The following is a 20,025-nucleotide window of genomic DNA, read 5'->3' on the forward strand; positions in this document are numbered from 1 at the left end:
ATAGAAGAGATGGGAAATCATGTGGGGGTTTTTTTCTCCCTGGCAGAAGGGGAGAGGTAAGACATTAAAGGTTGAAATGACAGAATTTGATTACTTATTAGTTGTAGAAAGAGGGCAAAGAGTAAAACATGATCCCTAGGGTTTTTACCCTAGTGACTTCATGGATCGTAATGATTGAAATTATTGAAAATCCTTAAGCAGGCATAAGGCCAAGTTCAAGTTTGATTATGTAAATCTGTTAAACTTGAGTTGTAGGCACTTGGATATATAGAGCTGAAGCCCAAGAGAGAGGACTAGCCCAAAGATAAAAATTGGAGATTTGTTAGCTACTCTGTAATAACCGAAAGTTTTGGAGTGGACAAGATCACCCAGAGAGAGTATGGTAGAATGAAAGTAAGAATAAAAGTTAAAACTTTTATCCCCATTCTTTGCCAGGCATGGTGGCTCACACCTGTACACCCAGCATTTTGGGTGTCTGAGGCAGGCAAATTGCTTGAGCCCAGGAGGTCAAGACCAGCCTGGGTAACATAGGGAAACCCTGTCTCCACAAAAAAATGCAAAATTGCTTGGCGTGGTGGTACACGCCTATAGTCCCAGCTACTGGGGAGGCTCAGGTAGGAGAATTGCTTGAGCCCAGGAGGCAGAGGTTACAGTGAGCCCAGATCATGCCACTGCACTCCAGCCTGGGCAACAGAACAAGACCCTGCCTCAAAATAAAATAAACCTCAACAAAATGATAATGAAAGAGTAGAAAAGGCATAAACTCACAAGAACCAAAAGGGGAGGTGACAGCAAAAGAAAGATGTCAATAAAATTTTGGAAGCTAGAAAACAGGTGAACAAAGGTAACTGACCTAGCAAAATAGAGAAGTCTGTATGTTTGAGGTTAGAGGACCAACAGTTTGATTGCAGTAGCCCAAAAAGACTACTGCAGGAATTAGAAACACCAAAGCAATATCTGAGTTTGAGGCTAAAAATGAGGACTGGTTAAGAAAAAATAAATAGGAGCAATTAGATCCTTCTTTCCCCTCTCCAAGATCTGGACAGACAGTATAGAATAGAGATAATTGAAAGAGAACCTCAAACCAGATTGCCTGTATTTGAACCTGAACTCTGCCACTCACTAGTTGTAAAACATTATGTAAGTTATTTAACCACCTTCTACTACAGTTTCCTCACCTATAAAAAGGATATAACCTACTTCAGTGATATGTAGTGTGGACTCAGTGAATTAATTCCTGTAAACACCTTACAGAATGACCTCTCAATAAATGTTAGATATTATTATTATAATACCATCTCCCATCCCCAGAGCCAGAAGACTGACATTACCCTGCCCAGTGAAAGACTAGCAGTTTAATATATAGAGGTTACAAACTGATCCTTAGATACAAGGCTGTCAAGCAAACTGAGGGTAGTGGTGAGGACCATACCAAGGAAATGGAGACTAAATTAAAGTCTGCATATGGAATGATGAACACCCCTCCTACCTCTGATCCCCGTTACCTCTTGACTCCTAGAACACTGACAGCCACATCACCTCCCAAGTAGGAGATTGAGATTTTGCTGAGAAACCGTCTAGCTCAAGAGAAAAGAAGTACAGATACCAACCATTAGAGATTACTCAACAAAATGGTCTAGTTCTGCCCAATTATTTTATAATGAGACCAACCAGTCAACAAGTTTTCTCCCACTCCCAACTGGAATATGACACTTCCGGTCAGCATTTCAGTGCCTGACTTTTAATATGAACAGATAGCCACAATTTGTAGATGTTTGAGGAATGCTTCAACATGTAAACAGAGAACAATATTTAATGCAAAATTTGGAAGAGAAAGATGAGGAAAAATCCCAGAAAGTTCAACAAAAAGAATGGAGTTGGAAAATCGAAAAAAAAATATAAAATTGAGGATATTTTAAGGAGGTTCAATGTCCAAATTATGGGAATTCTAAAAAGAAGATGAAAGAAAAAAGGAGAGAAAGGAATTATAAAAGTAAATTTCCCTGAAATGAAGCACATGAGCTTTCATGTTGATATTTGAACCAAGATATCTCTCCCTATCCCTCCGAACTCACAGAAATAGAAACACCACTCCAGGCTAGGGCAGGCAAGACTTTAGGGCCCCCTCTTCCCTTAGTTACTAGTTGGTGGACTGTGTTCCCAGGAAGGGGTAGATTCAAATTATTAATACTAGCATTAGAAATTAAAGCAAGGACATTAATACCAACTGTATACAAATAAAACAGATGGTAAAGAAATACCATGAACAATTGTATGACAATAAAGTTGACGACTTAGATGAAATGGACAGATTCCTAAACTATCTCAAGAAGAAGTAGACAACATGGACTGGGCGCGGTGGCTCACGCCTGTAATCCCAGCACTTTGGGAGGCTAAAGTGGTCAGATCACGAGGAGACCGAGACCATACTGGCTAACACGGTGGAACCCCATCTCTACTAAAAATGCAAAGAATTAGCCGGGCATGGTGGCAGGCACCTGTAGTCCGAGCTACCTGGGAGGCTGAGGCAGGAGAATGGCGTGAACCCAGGAAGCAGAGCTTGCAGTGAGCCGAGATGGCGTCACTGCACTCCAGCCTGGGCGACAGAGCAAGACTCCGTCTCCAAAAAAAGAAAAAAAGAAGAAATAGACAATATGAAGAGACCTCTAACAAAGCAATTAATAATTGAAATAGTAAAAATTAACTAAAGAGATTGAATTCGTAACTTTGAAACTACCCACAAAGAAAAGCCCAGGTCCAGACAGCTTCACTGCTGAATTCTACCAAAGAAGAGTTGATACCAATTCTTCACAAACCTTTCTAAAAAGTTAGAATAGTAGAGAACACTCCTCAACTCATGAGGCAAGCATTACTCTGACGCAAATCCAGACAGGAGCATCACAAAAGAAAACTACAGATCAATATGAATGTGACACAAAAATCTTCCAGAAAATGCTTGCAAACCGAACCCAGCAACATATAAAAATAATTTTATACCATGACCAAGCAGGATTTATTCCAGGAATGAGAGTTAGTTTGACATCTGAAAATAAATATATGTGATCCACCATTATCTATATCTGTATCGAGAGAGAGAGAAACAGATAGATTTTTTTTTTTTTTTTTTTTTTTTTTTTTTTTGAGACAGAGTCTCTCTCTATCACCCAGGCTAGAGTGCAATGGCTTGATCTCAGCTTACTGCAACCTCTGCCTCCCGGGTTCAAGCAATCCTCCTGCCTTAGCCTCCCAACTAGCTGGGATTACAGGTGTGTGCCACCACACCTGGCTAATTTTTGTATTTTTAGTAGAGATGGGGTTTCACCATGTTGGCCAGGCTGGTCTCAAACTCGTGACTTCAGGTGATCTGCCCACCTCGGCCTCCCAAAGCACTGGGATTACAGGCGTGAGCCACCGCACCCAGCCTCACCATATCAATAGAATAAGAAACAAAAACCACATGATTATCTTAAAAGATGCAGAAAAACAGCCAGTCATGGTGGCACGTGCTTGTAGTCCCAGCTACTTGGGAGGCTGAGGCAGGAGAATCCCTTGAGCAACAGTGAGCTGTGATTACTACACTCCAGTCTGGGTGACAGAGTGAGATCTTGTCTCAAAAAAATAAAAAATAAAATAAAAACTGTAAAACATTGTTGAAATAAAGAAGATTTAAATATATGGAAAAAATCCTATGTTTATGTTTCAACACAATATCAGAATCCCAGCTGACTTCTTTGTGGAAATTGACAAGCTGTTTCTCAAATTCATAGGAAGTTGCAGGGGACCCAGAACAGCCAAAACAATCTTGAAAAAAAAAAAAAAGTAGAACTCACACTTTCCAATTTTAAAGCTTGCTACAGAGCAACAGAATCAAGTCAGTGTGATACTGGCATAAGGATAGACGTATAAATCCATGGAATAGAATTGATAGTTTAGAAATAAACCCATCTATCTGTGGTCAACTAATATGAGTTAGACAAGGCTGTGAAGACCAATCAATGGGGGAACAAATAGTCTTTTCAACAAATGGTGCTGGAACAACTGGATGGCCCCATGCAGAAAAAATGAAGTTGGGACCAGGCACAGTGGCTTATGCCTGTAATCCCAACATTTTGGGAGGCTGAGGCAGTTGGATCACTTGAGGCCAGGAGTTTGAGACCAGCCTGGGCTACATGGTAGAACCCCCATCTCTGCAAAAAATAAAAGTAAAAAAGATTAGCTAGGTATGGTGGCACATGACTATAGTCCTAGCTGTTCAGGAGACTGAGGCAGAAGGATTACTTGAGCCCAGGAGTTCAAGGATACAATGAGCTAGGATTACACCACCGCATTCCAGTTTCAGTGACAAAGCAAGACCTGTATCTAAAAAAAAAAAAAAAAAAAAAATGAAGTTGGACCCTTATCTCACACAGTATACAAAAATTAACTCAAAATGGATAAAACAGCTAAACGAAAGAGCTAAAACTATAAAACTCTTAGAGAAAACATAGAGGTAAATCTGTGACCTTGGATTTGGGAAAAGATTCTTAGATATGACACCAAAAGCACAAACAACAAAAGAAAAGATACATAAATTGGATTCCATCAAAATTGAAAACTTATGTGCTTCAAAGGACACTATTAAAGTGAGAAGACACCACAGAATGGGAAAAAAAATGGCAAACCTTACATCTGATACAGGACTTATATCTAGAACATATAAATAACTTACATGACTTAATAATTAAGGAACAAATAATCCAATTAGAAATATGGGCAATGGATCTGAATAAACATTTCTCCAAAAAAATATATTAAGATAACTAACATGGCCGGGCATGCTGACTCAGGCCTGTAGTCCCAGCACTTTGGGAGGCCAAGGCAGGCGGATCACGAGGTCAGGAGTTCGAGACCAGTCTGACCAACATGGTGAAACCCCATCTCTGCTAAAAATACAAACAAATTAACTGGGCATGGTGGTGTGCGCCTGTAGTCCCAGCTACTCAGGAGGCTGAGGCAGAAGAATCGCTTGAACCTGGGAGGTGCAGGTTGCAGTGAGCCAAGATTACGCTACTGCACTCCAGCCTAGGCAATAGAGTGAGACTCCATCTCAAAAAAACGAAAAAGAAAAAAAAGGCTGGGCATGGTGGCTCACGCCTGTAATCCCAGCACTTTGGGAGGCCAAGACGGGCAGATCATGAGGTCAGGAGATTGAGACTATCCTGGCTAACACAGTGAAACCCCGTCTCTACTAAAAATACAAAAAATTAGCCAGGCATGGTTGTGGGCACCTGTAGTCCCAGCTGCTCGGGGGACTGAGGCAGGAGAATGGCGTGAACCTGGGAGGTGGGCGACAGAGTGAGATTCCGTCTCAAAAAAAGAAAAAAAAAAAAAAAGATTGCCAATATACACATGAAAAGATGCTTGACACCATTTGTTATCAGGAAATCACCCACTAAAGTCAAATAGTCTATGCATTAATGAGGTTGTGGAGAATTTGAAACCCTGGTACACTGCTAGCAGGAATATAAAATGATGAAGCTACTTTGGAAAATAGGCTGTCAACTCCTCAAACTCGTACCTATAGATTTACCATATGATAGAAAACAATAAAATTTTTAAACAAAGATTTACTATGTGACCCAGCATTTCAACTCCTAGCTGTATACCCAAGGGAAATTAAAACGTACGTCTACATAAAAATGTGTACACGAATGTTCATACCAGCATTATTCAACTGGATAGCCACATGGAAAAAAAATGAAGCAACCCCAAAAATCAAACTAACTAAATGTCCATCAACTGATGAATGGATTAAGAAATCTGGAGTATCCATACAGTAGAGCAGTGTTTTTACATTTGGCCATCAAGGTGAAGTACTGCTACATGTTACAACATGGATGAACCTTAAAAACATGCTAATTGAAAGAAACCAGGCCGGGCGCAGTGTTGGTACCTCACACCTGTAATCTGGGAGGCCGAGGTGGGAGAATCACTTTAACTCAGGAGTTCAAGACCACCCTGGGCAACATAGGGAGACCCCGTCTCTACAAAAAGTGGAAAATTAGCCTGGGGTAGTGGCGTACACCTGTAGGGTCCTGCCTGCTCAGGAGGCTGAGGTGGGAGGATCACTTGCACCTTGGAAGTTGAGGCTGCAGTGAGCTGTGATTGCACCACTGTATTCCAGCCTGAGTTGCAAAGCAAGACCCTGTCTTAAATAAAAAGAAGCCAGTCACAGGCAAATATATATACTTTTATTTCATTTAGATGAAATGTCCAAATAGGCAAATCTATAGAGATAGGAAATAGATTAATAGTTCCTTAGGGCTGGGAGTGCTGATGGGCAGGGTAGTGATAGCTAAAGGTTATGGAGTTTATTTTTGAGATGATGAAAGTGTTTTAAAATTGAGTGGTGATGGTTGGTCACATTTATGAACATACTAAAAACTATCGAGTTGCTCACTTTATTTATTTTGTCTTTTTATTTTCATTTTTTGAGACAGAGTTTTGCTTTGTCACCCAGGCTGGAGTGTAGTGGTGCAACCTCAGCTAACTGCAACCTCTACTTCCCGGGTTCAAGCAATTCTCCTGCCTCAGCTTCCTGAGTAGCTGGGATTGCAGGCGCATGCCACCACGCCCAGCTAATTTTTTGTATCTTTAGTAGAGCCAGGGTTTCACTGTGTTGGCCAGGCTGGTATTGAACTCCTGACCTCAAGTCATCCACCAGCCTCGGCCTCCCCAAGTGCTGGGATTGCAGGTGTGAGCACCATATCTGACCAAATTGCTCACTTTAAATGGGAAGATTGTATGGTATGTGAATTATATCTCAATAAAGCTGTTTATGGAAAAAAAGGATCAAGAACTCAGAACAGTGAATGAAAAAAGATATACTAAGACACATAATTATGGAATTTTAAAATACTGAGAGACAATAGTAAAAGCCTCCAGAAAGGGAGAAAGAATAAAGGTCACATATACAATATCAGGAATTGGAATGACATCAGGTTTTCTACCAGTTCCTTGGAAGACAGTGCAGAAATGTCTTCAGAATTCTGAAGTAAAATTATTTTCAACCTAAAATTCTACTCCTAATCAAACTATTAATCAAGTGTGAGGGTAGAGTAAAAATAACTTTATTCAGATTCTCAGAAGTTTACCTGTCTTGCACTATTCCTCAGAAAACCACAGGAAAATATCTTCTACTGAACATTGATTTTAGGAAGAAAGAGTAAGACATGTAGTCTTAAGAAATAGGGGCTACAACACAGAAGAGGGATAGGAGGAGATTTCGGGTATATAACATAGAGAGAGAGCAAGCAGTCCGTATAGGGGCATCCCTGACTTCAGTAGGGATGTTTCTAAGGAGTGAAGAGGTGAAGGGGAATGGAACATATATTGACCAAATTTTCAGTTCTCTCTTAGGAAATGTTCAATTCTCTTGAAGAATTCAGTCATAAAGTAGTAATAGGGTCAAAGAAAACTAAGCAAATGAAAATTAAGGCAGTTAATTTATACCAGGGATAATTACTTGTATAAGAAAAGAGGTGCAATAAATTATACTGTACTTGGCTCAGATACAATATTAACCCTGAAAATTAATTTAACCAAAAAATTTGTAATATAACTAAATCAAGAAGATGGGTAAAAGGGAAATGTGTGGTTCAAGTGTAATGGTGTAAAAGAGTGGGTCCTTCATTTTTCATAGATCATACAGAAAAGCGAAAAATCAGAAAATAGTGGTATATTAATGTGTCACTTCAAAATGTAGAGGTAAAGCCAGGCATGGGGCTTACACCTGTAATCCCAGTATTTTGGGAGGCTACGTCAGATCATTTAGTTCAAGACCAGCCTGGGTAACATAATGAGGCCCTGTCTCTACAGAAATTTTTAATTAGCCAGGTGTGTTGGTATGCACCTGTAATCCTAGCTACTACTAAGGAGGCTGAGACAGGAGGATCCCTTGAGCCCAGGAGTTCAAGGCTTCAGTGAGCTATGATAACACCAGTGCACTCCAGGCTGGGCAATAAAGCAAGACCATGTCTCTAATAAATTTTTAAAAAGAGAAATATGGAGGTAAATACTAGAAGAAGCATCCAAGGGAATTGAAAGTGATCCCCTCTGAGGAATCACTCAGCTACTGTTTTTTATTATAAGCCTTGTAGTCCTATTTGACTTTCAAAATAGGTATGTGTATTCTTTTATTTAAAATTATGTCTAAGAAGAAAAAGAAGAGGATAGTACTGAAAATAGGCTTATTTTATGGCCAAGGAACACAGGCAAATTTTACCCCTTTTAGTATGTCATAGACAGGTGAATAAATTCAAAGAAATATTAATTTCAAAAAAGAGTGAAAAGTGGAAAAGTCTTCATAAATTTAAGGGTGTACAAAGTGGGGAATAACAAGCAACTGGAAAAATCTTCATAACTTTAAGGATGTACAAGGGGGAGAGTATATGTGGCAAATAATACAGTTATATAAAAGACCAAAAAGTAGAGTTTCAAAAAGAAGCAGGTCTTAAACTCCCGGGCTGCGGAAGCTGCAGAGAGGCCACGTAGACTGGGAAGTTGTTAGTTGGATTATGGCGGTTAGGAAGCTGTTCTGACCTTTGAGAGTTACTATAGATTGATGGTTTTCAAGGAGGGGGTGATTCTTCCCCACCCCAACCCCATGAGATATTTACAGTGTCTGGAGACATTTTTCGGTTGTCACAACTGGGAATGTGCTACTGGCATCTGATAAGTGGAGGCCAGGGATCTGAAATGCATAGGACAGTCCCAAAGGTAGAAGAACTGTTTGACCCAACATGTCAGCAGGGCTGAGATTGAGAAACCCTTCTGTAGCCCAGGGAAAGGTGAGGAAGGGAACATTAACTATCTGCTTGTTCAAAATAATATAAGAACACTGTCTAATTTGAAGGTAGTGATTATATACTATTTTCTTGAGAAATTAAGGAAAGAAGTATAGCAGCTAACTTGAAAGGAAGCAACATGGAAAGAAATAATAAATAAAATGTGTAGCACAGTACCTGGCATCATATTCATTAAGAAATCATTAAGTTCACTAACAGGTGCTTATTAAATGCTAATTAATGTAGGAGAAACAGAACTATATGCATATTTTGCCCTCAAGGAGCCTAAACTTTGAGGAAAAATATGGAATTTATACAAGGAACTGGAAGAAAGGTAGAAAGTAAAAATTGCTATCAAAAAAGAGACCAGTAATCTCAGCACTTTGGGAGGCCAAGGTGGGTGGATCACCTCAGGAGTTAAAGACCAACCTGACCAACATGGTGAAACTCCATCTCTAAAAATACAAAAATTAGCCAGGCGTGGTAGTGGGTGCCTATAATCCCAGCTACTAGGGAGGCTAAGGCAGGAAAATCACTTGAATCCGGGAGGCAGAGGTTGCAGTGAGCCTAGATCATGCCATTGCACTCCAGCCTGGACAACAAGAGCAAAATTCCACCTCAAAAAAAGAAAAAAAAAGAGAGAGACCAGCATAGGATTTAAAAAAAAAAAGGGAGAATTTGTTCCTTCAAAATTCTGAGTTTATAGTTACTTATATGCTTATCTTCCTATTAGTTTATACACTGTGTTTTATTCATTTTTTAATATTCTGTATAGAACTAATATCACCGTAATTAGTCCTAAATGCACATATTTTTGTTTATTGGAAGTGGGTGTGTCTGTGAATTTTTTGCAAAATCAGTGTATAATATTTAACTCATTGAATTATACCTTTTTTTCTCTCTATCAGACTGTAAATACAACAAGAGTACAGATTGTGTTAGCTTAGCCATCTCTGTATCTTCCAGGACCTAGCACATAATAGGTGACCAGTAAATGTTTGTTGAATAAATGAATGAGATCACAATCAGTGTCAGTAGTGTGTTTCTGAATACTGGTTGTTAGCATCCCAGAGGAGGGGTAGTATAATTGGGAAATATTTATTCAGTAGTCTTCTGTTTAATGTGAGTCTTTTGTTTAACATATCTCCTTCCACATTTAGAACTTCAGAAAGTTTCACTAAAGAGAGAATAGTTCAGCTGAAACTTCTGTTAAAATTCTTCTGCTTTGTTTTCTTATCTCTGCAGTGCTGAATTATCCCAAGGCAATTTCTGGGATGGGCTAGGCTCTCCTCCAGATTGCCCATCTCCTGGGAGTGATGTGTATTGCAGCAGTGAACTGAATGACCCTCAGTATGACCAAAGTCTTCTGGAGAACTTATTTTATACAGTACCTGTAAGTCATTGAACCTAAAGCACTGAGAATTAGAGAACAGATGTATTAATAATATTAGTAGCTGGAGGCATGATACCACTTGCCAGACAGCTATGCATTTTACATACCTTACCTTACTTAATCATAATGACAACCTGAAGAAGAAAGTATTATCTTCATTTTACAGATGTTGAGACAGGCCTAGTAGAATTTGAGTATTTTGTGCAAGAACATGTAACAAATAAGTATTAGAGCCAGAATTCAAATTCAAGTTTGCCTGAGTCCAAAGCCTATAGTTTAATTAATGTATTATATGGTTTCCTTAGAGCTTTTATAAGGAACAGCTGATGTAGTTATACCCTCAGAACCATTCTTAACTGGTATCTGTTAAAAATATTCCAAAAATACTTCTTACTCGTAGGAGACAAAACTCTTCTGGCCTGTGAGACAGGGATTCTCTTTTCTGGCAGCGCTGGTTTTTTCAAAGTTCTTTTTTCTGTCAAGCCTTATGCTCTTTTCATTGACTTAGCATCTTCTAGAGTCTCTACATAGTAAGTCCAATCCCTGTTCCACAAGTAATTGTTTATATGTGCAAAGGTTCATGCTCCTGATTTTCCTTTTCTCCAGGTCAAAAAAAGATACTGAAATACAAGGTAGTTTATACCAGCCCAGTAGTAAGCCAGTGAGGGCTACTACAGTTTGGAAGAAGCAGGGAAAACTTTTACATGAGATTGTTGGGGTAAAAGCATAATGAAGAATAAAGGGTTTTAACTGAGACTTGAAAGATAGTGTTTTGAGAAGCAGAGAAAAGATACAAAATGGGTGTAGAAGAATGAGCTGTGCAGAAAACCGCATTTTTGCACTACAAGGGATCCAGTTGACTAGATGAGAATTTGTGTGGAAAAGAAGTTGAAAAGGCAGGCTAGCACATTGCAGCCAATCTGTGAAAGGCTTTTCATGTCAGGTGAAGAAGAAGTCACATATCACAAGAGTGTTTTAGGAATCTGAGTCTGGCAGCCATACAGGGGGGCAGACTGAAGAGGGAATAACCAGAAGCAGATAGGAAGCCACTGGGCTACGGGAGGTATGAGAGAGAATGCCTGAATGAGAGTAGCAGCAGTGGGATTGGACACGAGGAAGTGGGTGAGAAAGACCTTAGGAACTGTTAGGATTTCATGACTTCCCACCTTCACAGTCATCACTGATAATATGTTCCCTATAGGATAACGAGGAAATATTTATTACATATTTATTACCCATTTTCTGTGTGCTAGGGACTTCACATCTTATCTATCATTTATTAAATACTTGGGCGGGTTGTTTGTTTTTTTTTTTTTATGGCTGAAACTAATGGAGCACTAAATACTGTTTTTCATTCATTATTTTGTTTAATTCTTTTTTTTTTTCCCAAGACGGAGTCTCTCATTCTGTCACCCAGGCTGGAGTGCAGAGGCATAATCTCGGATCACCGCAACCTCTGCCTCCCGGGTTCAAGCAATTCTCCTGCCTCAGCCTCCCGAGTAGCTGGGATTACAGGCACATGCCACTGCACCTGGCTAATTTTTGTATTTTTATTAGAGACAGGCTTTCAGCATGTTGGCCAGGCTGGTCTTGAACTCCTGACCTCAAGTGATCTGCACACCTTACTCTTACAGGCGTAAGCTACCATGTCCAGCTCTATTTTATTTAATTCTTTTACCAGCTGCATGAGATAGTATTATCTCTCCTTTACATAACATTAAACAAAAGCTTAAAGAGGTTAAGTACTAATAATTAAGTGGCAGAATTGGAATTCTCACCCTAGTCTATCTGACAAAAAGCCTGTATTTTTTTCTACTAGACCACAGTGTGTCGTCAGTCTTGAGCATGGTGTTAGAATCTGACCGTGAATGACCTCTCTAACTTCGTCTCCCACTTACACCCTTTACCCACCGGAGTCTCCAGCCTTACTGGAGTCTCATGCCACTTGACACTCTGAAACATTTTAGCTCTTTTTTTTTTTTTTTTTTCCTGTAGAGACAGGGTCTCACTATGTTGTCCAAGTTGGTCTCAAACTCCTGGCTCAAGCAGTTCTCCTGCCTTGGCCTCCCAAAGGGTTGAGATTACAGGCATGAGCCACTGCACCTGGCCTTAGCTCTTGTATCTCCCTATTTTTTGCTGGTACTAATCCTTCTACTTTGAATGCTGAAATGCTCTTATCCATCTAATAAACTTAATTCTTAAGGATCAACTCATCACCTCTGTGAAGAAATCATCCCAGACTTCTCCAAGCATAATTTGTTACCTGAATACCCATATATCTTGCACATATTTCTATTATAGCTCTTACCACGTTGTATGATATAGTCCCTTGTACGCAGGAATGTGTCTTCATTCTTTTTATTACCAGTACAGCAAAGGCCTGACAGATACCGAGTGCTCACTCAGTGAATACTTAGTGAATAAATGAATGTGTGAATGGTACTACATAATCCCCCATGCTATTTGAACAAAATAATTTTAGAAAATGTTTGTTGCCTGAAAGAAGGAGTGAACTAACTGACCATGAGACAGTGGGAAAGTCAAGGAGTTACAATGTTCCTTCCCCAAAGTCAGTGTTTGACATTCTTAATATTGAATAGCATTCACAGTGTGATTACCTTGTATTTTGGTACCTGAAATTCTTAGCTGTTGAGCAATGTAGTTTATGTTAACCTTAATTCCTTTCAGCCCTTGGACTCATCTAGATTTTGATTACCTTGTCAATAACCTTTTTTTTTTTTTTTAATACTTTAAGTTCTAGGGTACGTGTGCACAATGTGTGGTCTGTTTCGTATGTATACATGTGTCATGTTGGTTTATTGCACCCATCAACTCATCATTTACATTAGGTATTTCTCCTAATACTATCCCTTCCCCAACCCTCCACCCCCCGACAGGCCCCAGTGTGTGATGTTCCCCACCCTGTGTCTAAGTGATCTCATTGTTCAGTTCCCATCTATGAGTAAGAATAGGCGGTGTCTGGTTTTCTGTCCTTGTGATAGTTTGCTCAGAATGATGGTTTCCAGCTTCATCCATGTCCCTGCAAAGGACATGACCTCAACCTTTTTTGTGGCTGCATAGTATTCCGTGGTGTATATGTGCCACATTTTCTTAATCCAGTCTATCATTAATGGAATTCGGGTTGGTTCCAAGTCTTTGCTATTGTGAATAGTGCTGCAATAAACATATGTGTGCGTGTGTCTTTATAGCAGCATGATTTATAATCCTTTGGGTATATACCCAGTAATGGAATGGCTGGGTCAAATGGTAATTCTAGTTCTAGATCTTTGAGGGATTGCCACACTGTCTTCCGCAATGATTGAACTAATTTACACTCCCACCAGCAGTGTAATACCTAATGTAAATGATGAGTTGATGGGTGCAGTAAACCAACATGACACATGTATACATATGTAACAAATCGCACATTGTGCACATGTACCCTACACTTAAAGTATAATTAAAAAAAAAAAAAAAGCAACCTGACAATCATGCTATTCAACGTAGCTACTAGCCACATGCTGCTGCTTAAATTAGTTGACATTACATAAAATTTAAAATTTATTCTTCAGTTGCACTCATCAATAACCATTTTTAAAAGTTGCCACTTAAAGGAAAACTTAAAGGCAAAAATCTTTGTAATTTTGCCTTTTAAAGTTGTATTGTGGTGGCGCAGTGGCTCACGCCTGTAATCCCAGCACTTTGGGAGGCCAAGGCGGGCAGATCACTTAAGGTCAGGAGTTCGAGACCAGCCTGGACAACATGGTGAAACCCTGTCTCTACTAAAACTACAAAAATTAGCCAGGTGTGGTGGCTCATGCCTATAGTCCCAGCTACTTGGGAGGCTGAGGCATGAGAATCACTGGAACCTGGGAGGCGGAGGTTGCAGTGAGCGGAGATCACGCCACTGCACTCCAGCCTGGGAAACAGACCGAGACTCCATCTCAAAAAAAAAAAAAAAAGTTGTATTGCTTCCAAGAAGACATCCTTATCATGCTTATTTAAATTAATTGTCCCCCTGTCACAGATCAACACATTATACCCCCTGACATGCTGAAAAAAGGGTAGTTTTAAATGATAGACTTAAAATAACTTTGGGTTTGTGTCCTGAATTTATATTATATTAGCAAGCTTTGTATCTTTTTTTTTTAATGGAACCCAGTAACTATAATGCCATCTTCTCTCTTTATTTTACATTTTGTGATGTAAAGGGCTGATCAGTCCATTGCAGTAGCTGCCTTTTCTCAAAATAAAAATGAATTGCAAGGGGCTTAGCCATTGGTTCCCTCATTAAGGAAATTTGTGACCTATATATAGTAAACAGTTCATTTTAGCAAGATTAAAAGCAGAATGAATCATTTGTAGTATAGAATGGTGACAAAAAGTAGTCTTGGCTAGGTACAGTGGCTCACCCTTGTAATTCCAGCACTTTGGGAGGCCGAGGCAGGCAGATCACTTGAGCCCAATAGTTTGAGACCAGCCCGGGCAACATGGCCAAACTTTAACTCTACAAAAAATACAAAAATTAGCCAGGGGTGGTGGCACATGCCTGTAGTAGCAGCTAGGAGGCTGAAGTAGGAGGATCACATGAGCCCCGGGGAGGTCAGGGTTACAGTGAGCTGTGATTGTGCCACTGCACTCCAGCCCTGCAACACAGTGAGACTGTGTCTCAAAAAAATAAATAAGTAGTCTATCCAAATAATTAGGTGACATCGTCCAAGTCATTTGGCCTCAAACTATGGTAGAAATACAGGCTTTGAAGCCCATGGAGATCAAAATCTGGCTTTACAGGTATGGTTCATAAACAAGCTGCCTTACTTTTTTCAGCTCTGATTTTCTCTCTTGTAAAAACTGAGATAAAGGAACCTTGTAGGAATGTGGTGAATGTTAGAAATATACATGTAGCATTAAGCATAATACCAGACATACAGTCTATAGTCAATAAATACTTATTATTGTTATTGAGAATTTGAAAGAAGAATCTACCTTCATTTATTTGCTTTCAACTGAACTTGTAGGTTATTTTTGTGAACTTCAGATTATTTTTGTATAACCAGGAGAAATACGGGATTATCTCCCCGGTGTCAGTTCTTTCTTTAAGAGAGTGATGTATGTACAGAGAAGAACTTGCTTTCTTTTTTTTAGAACTTGCTTTCTTTAGAGAAATGTTTCGTTGCCACAATCCCCAAAGCAGCTGTCTTTTAGTGTCTCTGTTTCTTCCTCTCCATAGAAATCTGATACCAGCATCAGTGATTTCCTCAGTGAAGAGGATGATGTTGTCCCTTCTAAAAAAATAAGCCAGTCAACAGCTCTTGCCAGATCGTCTAAGGTTCTGGAGTCAAGTGATCATAAGCTGAAGAAGAGGTCAACAGGCAAGAAAAATAGGTGAGCTGCTCTGTTTATTTAAAGGTAAACGCAAAGGAATATTATTTTCACAAGATCTCCTAAGGTGAAATGACCCATTTGTCCAGCACCATTAGAGTGAGTAAGTTGCAATAACTCAGTAAACATTGTAATTCTTAAAAATGTAATAATCTGAAAAGATGGGTACTTTTTTTTTCCATAGGTTTTGGGGAACAGGTAGTATTTGGTTACCTGAATAAGTTCTTTAGTGGTGATTTCTGAGATTTTGTTGTACCCATCACCTAAGCAATATGATACTGTACCCAATTTGTAGCCTTTTTTTTTCTTTTTTTTTTTGAGACAGAGTTTTGCTCTTGTTTCCCAGGCTGGAGTGCAATGGCACGATCTCAGATCACTGCAACCTCCACCTCCAGGATTGAAGCAATTCTTCTGCCGAGTAGCTGGGATTACAGGCATGCGCCACCATGCCCAGCTAATTTTTATTTTTAGTAGAGACGCAGTTTCTCCATGTTGGTCAGACTACTCTTGAACTCCTAGCCTCAGGTGATCCGCCCACCTTGGCCTCCCAAAGTGCTGGGATTACAGGTGTGAGCCACCGCACCCGGCCTCTAATTTGTAGTCTTTTATCCCTCACCTTCTTCCCACTCTTTCCCTCAGTTTCAAAAGTCCATTGTATCATTCTTATGCCTTTGCATCCTCATAGCTTAACTTCCACTTATGAGTGAGGACATACAATGTTTGGTTTTCCATTCCTGAGCTACATCACTTAGAATAATGGTCTCCAATTCCATCCAGATTGCTGCAAATGCCATTATTTTGTTTCTTTTTTATGGTTGAGTAGTATTCCATATATATATATGGAATTTCTTTATCCACTCGTTGATTGATGGGCATTTAGGCTGGTTCCATATTTTTGCAATTGCAAATTGTGCTGCTATAAACATTCGTGTACAAGTATCTTTTCCATATAATGACTTCTTTTCCTCTGGGTAGATACTAGAAGTAGGATTGCTGGATCAAATGGTAGTTCTACTTTTAGTTATTTAAGGAATGTCCACACTGTTTTCCATAGTTGTTGTACTAGTTTACATTCCCACCAGCAGCATAATAGTGTTCCCTTTTCACCACATCCCCACCAACATTCTTTTTTTTTTTTTTTTATGGCCATTCTTGCAGGAGTAAAATGGTATCACACTATGGTTTTGATTTGCATTTCCCTGATCATTAGTGATGTTGAGCATATTTTCATACATTTGTTGGCCATTTGTATATCTTCTTTTGAGAATTGTTTATTCATATCCTTAGCCCACTTTTGATGGGATTGTTTGATTTTTTTCTCGCTAATTTGTTTACATTCCTTATAGATTCTGGATATTAGTCCTTTGTCAGATGTATAGATTGTGAAGATTTTCTCCCATTCTGTGGGTTGTCTGTTTACTCTGCTGACTGTTTCTTTTGCTGTGCAGAAGCTTTTTAGTTTAATTAAGTTCCATCTATTTATCTTTGTTTTTGTTGCATTTGCTTTTGAGTTCTTGGTCATGAAGTCTTTGTCTAAACCAATGTCTAGAAGGGTTTTTCCATTGTTGTCTTCTAGAATTTTTATGATTCGAGGTCTTAGATTTAGTCCTTGATCCATCTTGAGTCGATATTTTTATAAGGTGAGAGATGAACATCCAATTTCATTCTTCTACATGTGGCTTGCCAATTGTCCCAATACCATTTGTTGAATAGGGTGTCCTTTCACCACTTTATGTTTTTGTTTGCTTTGTCGAAGATCAGTTGGCTATAAATATTTGGCTTTATTTCTGGATTCTCTATTCTGTTCCATTGGTCTGTGTGTCTGTTTTTATACCAATACCATGCCGTTTTGGTGACTATGCCTTACAGTATAGTTTGAAGTCAGGTAATGTAATGCCTCCAGATTTGTTCTTTTTGCTTAGTCTTGCTTTGGCTATGTGGGCTCTTTTTTGGATCCATGTGAATTTTAAGATTTTTTTTTCTAGTTCTGTGAAGAATGATGAGGGTATTTTGATGGGAATTGCACTGAATTTGTAGATTGCTTTTGGCAGTATGGTCATTTTCATTTTATTGATTCTACCAAGATAGGTATAATTTAAATGGTTAAGGAAGAAAGCAGGATTCTAGGTTGTATGTGTACTGTAATCACGACTATGTAGAAAATATGCATAAGGAAAGCAAATGAGAAGAAATACACAAAAGTGACAATAGTAGTTACATTAGGATAGTGGGTAACTGAAATAAGGTCTGTGTCCCTTCTAGAAAAACCTAAATTTGTAGTTTCAGTTTCTGTACTCATGTGTATTGTATATATTTGTGTGTGTGTGTGTGTGTATATGTGTGTGTGTGTGTGTGTGTATATGTATATATAGTATTTAAAAATTTTTTTGTACTGCGAGCATAGATTCCAGTTACCCTGAATATACACTCTCAAACCTTTAGATTATAATTGTTTTTACATTTTTTGAGATTTCTTGCACTATAGGACCAGAATTCTGATAATTAAGGCTGTTTCCAATCCTTGATAACTTGTGAATCAAGATGCTTGACTGGGTGTGGTGGTTCACACCTGTAATCCCAGCACTTTGGGAGGCTGAGGCAGGAGGATTGCTTGAGTCTGGGAGTTCAAGACCAGCCTGGGCAACATAGTAACATCTCATCTGTACAAAAAATACAAAAATTAGCCGGGTGTGATGACCCATGCTTGTGGTCCCAGCTACTTGGGAAGTTGAGGTGGGAGGATCATTTGAGCCCAGGAGGTCAAGGCTGCAGTGAGCCATGATCTTGCCACTGCACTCTGGCCTGGGTGACAGAGCAATACCCTGTGCAAAAATAAAAATTAAAAAATTAAAACTTGCTGCCCTCCCTCTTTCCTCATCTTGCCTCTGCAAACTAGATTGTTTCATGTGAAGCCTGTAACAGTATGCCTCACTGCTTGTGTGAACTCCTTTCAGAAATTTGGTTGAACAACAGATGCTCTCAGAAACTCCAGAAGATACCCAAACGATGACACTAAGTGTGGATAGACTGGCCCTTTTGGGTAGAACACATTCAGTCAGAATCATCATTGAAACCATGGGAATTCCTCCAGATAATCATCAGATGACCCCTGACAAAAAAAGCTATGCTGGTACACCACCTAAGGTGACTACAGCAAAAAAGCGGTATGTCTCTAACATGAGAAAGCTAAATTTGACATTTTTCGAAAGTGTGTCTGATGATAATAATCAACAGTTGTATAATACTGTGATTTGGGATGTGTTTTCATATGCATCATTTAATGTACAGAAATATACTGAATCCCCACTAGATCCCAAGAACTGTGTCTAAGTATGGGTCTAAAGAAAATTAAGACACAGACTCTGTTCTTACATATCTTACAGTTAGCAGGACAGAGAAACATTTAAATGGCTATCTATAACATAAGGCTTTAGGGCCCAAAATAGATGTTTTGTATTAAAAGTGCTGTGGGAACGCAAGAAAGGGAACCTTTGATTCTCTGACAAGGATTGGTGGAAAGCTTTGAAGAAGAGGTAAGGCTTCTGAGTACTAGAGGTCCTGAAAATAGGACTTCAAATATATGTTGGATTTATCAGACGGAAATTAGGTTTATTGTTTGGTTAGTTTTTAATCACTTTTTTTGTTTTTCTTTTTAGCACTTTCTTTGTAGAATATCACTTTCCTGTGGGCTTTTCGGAAAGCGGATTGGGAAAGACAGCTTTGATCACTGAGGTTGTTCGACTCGCCTCCAGTAAAATTACAAATGGAAGTAAGAGACACACTGGTTTTCTGCACCTTAGACATTCTGACTTTGGAAGAATTTTTGAATTTGTAATTACTCATTTGACCTTTTTTTTTTTTTTTTTTGACATGGAGTCTCGCTCTTTCGCCCAGGCTGGAGTGTGGTGGCGCAATCTCTACTCACTGCAGCCTCCGCCTCCCGGGTTCAAGCAATTCTCCTATCTCAGCCGCCTGAGTAGCTGGGATTACAGGCGCATGCCACCCCACCCAGCTGATTTTTGTATTTTTTAGTAGAGACGTGGTTTCACCATGTTGGCCAGGGTGGTTTCAAACTCCTGACTTCAGGTGATCCGTGCACCTCGGCCTCCCAGAGTGCTGGGATTACAGGCATGAGCCATCATGCCTGGCCTCATTTGACTTTTGTAGTATCATAAAATCTTAGAGCTAGAAAGAACTTTGAAGTGAATCTACTGTAATTTCTGTATTTTATAAGGGAGTAAACAGGCCCAGTGATACTATGACTATTCTAATATAAGGCAGCAGGTCACTAGTAACATAACTGACTAGAACTCAAAAATTATGATGCTTAAATCATTTTCTTTCAACTGTCGCCATTTTTCTTCTTTTAAAACAACTTTAACAAGACATAATTTACATACTGTACAATTTACTCATTTAAAGTAT

General features: G+C 39.2%; 1 protein-coding gene across 2 annotated transcripts in view; it reads left to right on the forward strand.

Moving 5' to 3' along the window:
• C2CD3 (C2 calcium-dependent domain containing 3) overlaps positions 1-20,025 on the forward strand; it is a 190,128-nt gene that overhangs the window by 49,029 nt on the left and 121,074 nt on the right. For both annotated transcript variants that reach the window (XM_011996184.1, XM_011996185.1), the window contains exons 8-11: positions 10,071-10,218; positions 15,449-15,603; positions 18,555-18,764; positions 19,257-19,369. In XM_011996184.1, coding sequence (XP_011851574.1) covers positions 10,071-10,218; positions 15,449-15,603; positions 18,555-18,764; positions 19,257-19,369 — 626 coding nt within the window. The remainder of the gene's footprint in view (positions 1-10,070; positions 10,219-15,448; positions 15,604-18,554; positions 18,765-19,256; positions 19,370-20,025) is intronic.

Source organism: Mandrillus leucophaeus, unplaced genomic scaffold, assembly GCF_000951045.1.
Source record: "Mandrillus leucophaeus isolate KB7577 unplaced genomic scaffold, Mleu.le_1.0 Scaffold504, whole genome shotgun sequence".
NCBI classification, from domain to species: domain Eukaryota; kingdom Metazoa; phylum Chordata; class Mammalia; order Primates; family Cercopithecidae; genus Mandrillus; species Mandrillus leucophaeus.